Consider the following 6,346-nt stretch of genomic DNA (forward strand, 5'->3'; position numbering starts at 1 on the left):
ATAGGGAACTTTCAGGATAGCATTTGAAATGTAAATAAAGAAAATAATAATAATAATAAATTTTTAAAAAAGTCTTTACTGACGTGCTCAGCAGAGCAGATCTGGAACACCCTTTGTTATCTTACAAGATGCAGCTGAGATGTCTTTGTTATCTGGAAGTTTTCTTCATCCTCTTCCTGACTCTACCACAAAACCTGTCTCTCCAGCATTTTACTGTAGTTTGCCTAAATTCCAATTACAGTATTTTTTAGATTGAATTGCAGTGATCTTTGCTAAGTTTTTGTTTGTTTTGTTTTGGAGGTTTTGTTTGTTTTTAAAATGAAAGCCACTTGAGGTGAGAGATTGACTTTCTCTGTCTCCAAATAGACTCTTGGCATGTAAATGACAACAAATACAGTTTTGGTTTTGGTTTTGGTTTTGTCTTGAGCTGAGTGAGTGGTGAACTCTTCACTTAACAACCTCTCTTCTCCATCATGTTGAATGCTTCTCTCTTGCTTTCAATAACCCCTACATGCAGAGTGTCTCCTTGGCACCCAGGAGAAGTTGATTACTAACTGATTAGGAGATTGGCTTAATTCTGACAAAAAATGGTAAGAGGGAAGAAATTCTCAGAAAACCACCTAGACTCCACTATCCTAAAACCTCCTGGGCCTGCCTCCCTTTGAATGTTCATCAGGCTGTCCTTGCTTCCTTGTTTGACTCCAACACAATAGTCCTGCCACGTAAATATTCTACTTACTACTCTAACCGGTCACGGTCACTCTGTAACAGAATCCCACAGCCCAGGAGGATGAAGTGGTAGTATGCAGCATTACATTTCTAGCCACACACAACTTGAAACCAGGAAAGCTATGGAGAGATTTTGCAGAAATACCAACTGACTATATAGGACACTTCATTTAGAAATGAATGCCAATACGGGGCTGGAAAGATGGCTCATATGATAAAAAGCACTTGCTACATAAGAATGAGGACCAGACTTCAAATTCTAGTCCTTAATCCAGAGGTGGAAGCAGGGGATCCCTAGAGCAAGCTGGCTTGCTAGAGTAGCCAAACTGATGTGCTAGGTTGAAACGAGAGACTGATCCCCAATATATAAGGTGGAAAGTAATCAAGAAAAATAGCCAACATTAACCTTTGGCCTCCATGTATACACACACACACACACACACACACACACACACACTTAAACAATACGTGCAGATACTCATGATAATTTTCCAATTATGGGACACACATGGGGGCAGTAAGGATCTCTAAAAGTATGTGATGACATCAGGCACATTTACAACTTGGTCCTACCCCTGAGGTCCCATTATAATGTCAGATATTTCTGATTTTCTTAAATACTATAGTATGCATTTGGAGACACTCTGTGAATTTATTTAGTTTAATGTGTTTTGGTTTTAACCTTACTAAAATAATATTTTGAGAAGGGTCCTTGCTCTGTTTCCCAGGCTAGCCTCAAAGTGATTCTGTTTCAGCCTTGCAAGTGGACAGGAGTATGGCATGCTTCACTCAGAAGAATTCTTAAGCAAGTATGCCCAATTGCGGTGAAAGGCTATGATACACACCAGCCACACTCTGGACATGTGGATATATTCTGGAAATTCATGAATACTTCCCAGTCCCAGTCAGTATTCATGGTGATGGACCTAATTAAAATGAAAGGACTGATGTGGGGTTTTTTTTCCCCTCTCCTTGCTTTTCTGATCTACTCAGTTAGTTTTATATGGCGAGTTTTCAAAATGAAAAAGCTACCACTGAAGACAGTGAGGATGGAGAGCTGGGCATGAGGCTCTGGGATCCTGGAGTCAGAGCCATCCTAAGTGGAGATGAAAGTGCTCCCAGGTCCACTAGTGGCCACTTGGTGAAATGCAAGACTACTTGAACCAATGCCTGCCTTCCCTGGCATTCATTAGTCCCTTTATAAAGGTGACTTCTGGGGGTAGTGGGTGGAGAGGCTTGATATATTTAGTGCCAAACCCACTCTGTGCTATTTAGACAAATAAACAGAAATTCGAAGTCTGCAGAATAACAGCCTGGTTCAGACAGCCTGTCTGCTGATTTTTTTTCTTTGTTTTGTTTTCTCTCTCCTGTTCAGCTCTCTTGAGACTCCCCAGCTATGATCCTTGGTTCAGAGATCGCATCTACACAGTGAAAAACACTAAATAAACACATACTAAAATACGTGATTAGTGAGTTACAGTAATTTGGCGTGGTGAGTCATTCAGTTTGTGAGTGGCTGACTATTTGCATCCATTCAGATCACGCTGCACTCACTGGCCCCTGACTTTCCTGTGTGACAACTGCTTGGGCACAACTCTCATGTCCTGTGGGCTGTGGACATATGACTCCAAAGTAAATAAAGGCTGCCTTTTCAAAATAGGTGAAGTATTTCCCCCGTCTCTGCTTCCAAAGGAAGATATACAGAGAAAACCAGTTATCTCAGGTAAAAGGGCGGGGGGGGGGGATCAACTGACCTCTTTAAGCACTCTGGTGAACTTTTTTGTGTTATTGGCAACATAATGTCCTTAGGTGCTCCATCAGTGATGTCCTGGTAGAATGGTCCAGCACCTTCCAGCTAACAGACCTTCACTGGTTCTGTGGCATGGGTCAGATGCTGTCACGGGCAATGTTTATCCAGTTCTTAGGAACACCCTGCTTACTGTCTCTACTTTGTTCATGGTAATATTAAGGCTTGAGGACTTCGATAACTTTTTCTGAGATGGGAAGCTGAGTTTTCTGCCTCCAAGACCAGTAATTCTTTGTGCCCTTTATCACAGGCACAGAGGTTCATGTGTCTCCTCTTGAATCCTGGTGGGGGTGCCTGAGCTCTCTCCTCTTTCTCCTCCTATGGCTGCCTTCTTCCAGAGCCAGTGCACTCTCTCCCAGAGTACAGTGCAGCGCAGTGTCTTCTCTGCCAGAGGGGAATTTTACAAGAAAACTGAATACTCTAAGGTGACCCATGGGATAGTTTGATGTCTGCAGGCTTTCCAATATTATTTGCATTCTTAAAAAAAAAAAAAAAAGAAGCTTCTAGTCTTGGCAGCAGAAAGTAAAGAATATCAATTCATTGCTTTTATTTCGTAACCTGACAAAGAAAACTGAGGCCAGACGGTTTTATACCCAGGTTCTGTGGCTTTACTGTCAGGGTTTAGAATGTAACACTTAGTTGGAGGAGTTAGTACTTGGGTACTAAGAGCCACTGAGTGACTGTCTGTACCTACCTCAGCAAGTAGATGTTTATACCCCATGAAGTGCAGCACTGAGAGCCCACAGGAGCAAAACTGGGTTTTGGTGCGTAAAGGATATTCCGCATTGTATTGCCAGCTAGATGCGATTCAGGGACAAGAGTCTGAATGTCCCTGCTCATTCCCCAAAGGAATGGCTGGTGTATCACCAAGCCAGTGCTGGCACCTGGACCCTAGCATAGATGACAGGGTCAGAAGGAGGTCATCTGGTGGCCACTGCACCCAGAGTGGGTCCCTCAGGAAGAGGCAGAGGGAGCGTCTTGCCTCGCCTTCTCCCCTAGCTGCTCAGGAGACACGTTGAGCGCTTCCATCTCTGTTACTGTCAGAATCTGGCACCTCTCACCAGCTCTGAGATTCAGAGCCGTGGATGGAGGAGAGAGAAGGAAGGAGTTGCAAGCCAGACAGTCAGACAATATTACAGAAGTGGAATCTTCCAGCAAGAGACTGTTCTCTAAAGGAAAGAACATCGGGGGTGGAAGAGGCCCTTGGTGAATCCAGCACCATATTGTATAAAAAGGAATGGCTGAGAAGTAGAAAGAGAAAGTGCCTTCGCTATGTGACAAGCTCAGTAAAGACCCAAACTAGGACTGTCCTTTCAGCTTCTCTGGTATTTCTACAGCTTGAGTTTTGGAGCCTTTCTTGGGTGGGCACCAGAGACTATGAGGGGACATGTTTTTGTAAATCTTTGTGGAGGAGGGTCCTGACACAGATCCCTCATGGGAAAGGGGGCTCTAGTAGACACAGCGGTATGCTTCTCCTACCTTTCAGGTTGACACCCCTTGGCACCAAGCCCTGTAGCTCCTCAGTCGGAAGGTCCGCTTCTGCTGCGTTGGAGTTATTGGGTGGAACTGCTCGCCTCCCCCCGAGGGTGCTTGCTGGACTATCTGACATTCTCGGCTTTACTGGATCCCTGGGAAGGAAGAAGAGAGTTCATGGGACAGGGATGTGAAATAGGCACCACTTGTGGCTGGGATTCTAAAATAGAGGCGGAGATGCAAAGCGTGCATGGCAGCTCCCAGACAATCCATTATTAGCCACACACAAAACATGATAACTGGGAGGTGGCAGTGAGGATTAGCCTAGTGGTGGAGTGTGTCCCCTGAGGATCTCAGGGAGAGTCCCCATTTGTCAAGATGTATAGAAAGCAAGAGAGTAAGAAGTCTTTAAAGATTTCAGACAGCATAATTGTTCTTTCCTCAGCACCCCAAAGCCTGTATATTTGTAGGTACATGCGACTGCTCATCTCAGGGAGACTCATCAAGCCTACGTCACTAATCCTTACATCAATAAGGATTAGACACATGAAAACATGTGGAGATTAGGATGGTCCCTTAAAGCTGTCCCACCAGCCATTTAATTTGGTCACTATTTACTGAGGGCTTCTTATGAGCTGGGATGTGATCTTAGTACTTTGGTAGGTTCATCAGACATGAAAATAGCATCTCTTTCCTGAGAGCTTACAGTATAGGGGTGAGCCTGACAAGAGTCATACATGAATCTGCTAGGGTATGTGGAATGGAGGCCATGGTTATGTCCAATTGAAATCGTGAGTAGGCTGTGCTCCAATTGGTCTGACCTGCTTCCTCTTCCCTTGAAGTTTGTGCAGGCGACCAGCCAGTCTAAACACTACACACCTTACCTTCAGGGCCCAATAAGGACTTGTTGACCAACTGGCCAAAATGAAGGGGAACTTTGTCTCTTCACCTGGCTCACCACGCAGTGACTCTTGGCAATCTGGCTGTTTGCAAAACCCAGGCACACCCTTGTAAGGTGAAGCATTGCTATTATGGGATCCACTTGATTCAACTGTTCTAGAAATGAGAGGAGCCCTAGAAGCAAGGCTGAGCACAGGGCCATTTGTTAATTATTTGGTCTTTGGAGGAGATAGGGGCTCTTGGAAGGATGAGACAGCACTGGGTATCTACAGGCACCTTTGGGGATTTACAGATAATCTCTGGCGAGCTTAGGAGGGAGACGAGTTTAAATAAAAAGGTTTGGTGACAGAGAAGACAAGAAAACTCAACCCCTTGGTGTCAAATAGCAAAGGCATCCTGAGTGGTCATCAGAGGCCAGCAACAGGGGGTGGGGAGCAATGCTGAGTAGTCACACGGCCTTCTAGTAGAGAGCAAGTAGATCAGAGAACATTCCAGCTGCTGGTCAAGGAAGGAAGTACAGGCCACTGGGTGAGTGAAAGTGGGGGAGGTCTCCTTCTCTTGGTAGATTTTGAGATGGGAGAGGATCTTGAGTTCAGCCCCTGCATTGAGATGGAAGGCAGGCATTCCCAGTTGGCCTTACCCTGTCCTCTAACCTTAGTCCCAGCTCCACAGCGGGCTTCCCTTAGGAAAGGGGACCTGCCTTGGAGGAGCAACCTCACCCAGCTGTGCTCTCAGGATAGCATGGTGGAGCTCACAGAGGGTCCCTCTTAAATAGTTGAAAAGGTGGAGCTGGAGAGAGAGGCTGCCTTTGACCCCTTCCCAACACTACAGAGACACAGGAGTAGGTTTGGGGGACAGCCACCGCTTGGAACAGGGCTGCTTAGTGCTGCTCTGAGAGTCTCTTACCTGCCTGTGCTCCTGACAGGGTGCTCTGGTAGTCTCTCTGTGTGCCTCTGGGTACTTCCTCAAAAGGACTCAAGCTAAGTGACCAGAAAGTTGGCTCTTAAATAACTTCCTAACGGCTCCCACCCTCCTCCCCATCCCAGAGGATTTCTCCTCCCCTTTCTTGACAGCTGGTGAAGGGGGCAGAACCGTTTCTAGGACTTTCCATGTACTCCTGCCATTCAGTTCTGATAGTCTAGCATGTATGCCTCCCTGTCTCCGTACCCCATTAACTCCTAAGTTTCCATGCTGGCATCTCCTCACTCCCCCTCCCACCCCCCAACCCCCAGAGTCAGTCTTTCCCCTCCTCTGGCTGCTACTAGTAACTGGCAAATGGCACTGGAGTTTGAGCCAGCCTCTCTCCTGCCCTCTTGCTGGGTTAGAAGGGCTAAAGGGTCACTTTTTTATCCTGTGGAAATGCCTTGTCAGGCAGATGGGTGGTGAGCTGGCAGAAGGGAGGATCTGCCTTTTCACAGACAGGTCACACAGACAGTG

General features: G+C 46.1%; 1 protein-coding gene across 1 annotated transcript in view; it reads right to left on the reverse strand.

Moving 5' to 3' along the window:
* Positions 1-5,884, reverse strand: part of F13a1 (coagulation factor XIII A chain) — a 171,529-nt gene extending 165,645 nt beyond the window's left edge. The window contains exons 1-2 of the mRNA XM_021215683.2: positions 5,816-5,884; positions 4,016-4,164 (exon numbers count right to left, since the gene is read on the reverse strand). Of these exons, the coding sequence (XP_021071342.1) occupies positions 4,016-4,145 (130 nt within the window). The 5' untranslated portion in view covers positions 4,146-4,164; positions 5,816-5,884. The remainder of the gene's footprint in view (positions 1-4,015; positions 4,165-5,815) is intronic.
* Positions 5,885-6,346: the final 462 nt, after the last annotated feature.

This window comes from Mus pahari, chromosome 16 (genome assembly GCF_900095145.1).
Source record: "Mus pahari chromosome 16, PAHARI_EIJ_v1.1, whole genome shotgun sequence".
In the NCBI taxonomy this organism is placed as follows: domain Eukaryota; kingdom Metazoa; phylum Chordata; class Mammalia; order Rodentia; family Muridae; genus Mus; species Mus pahari.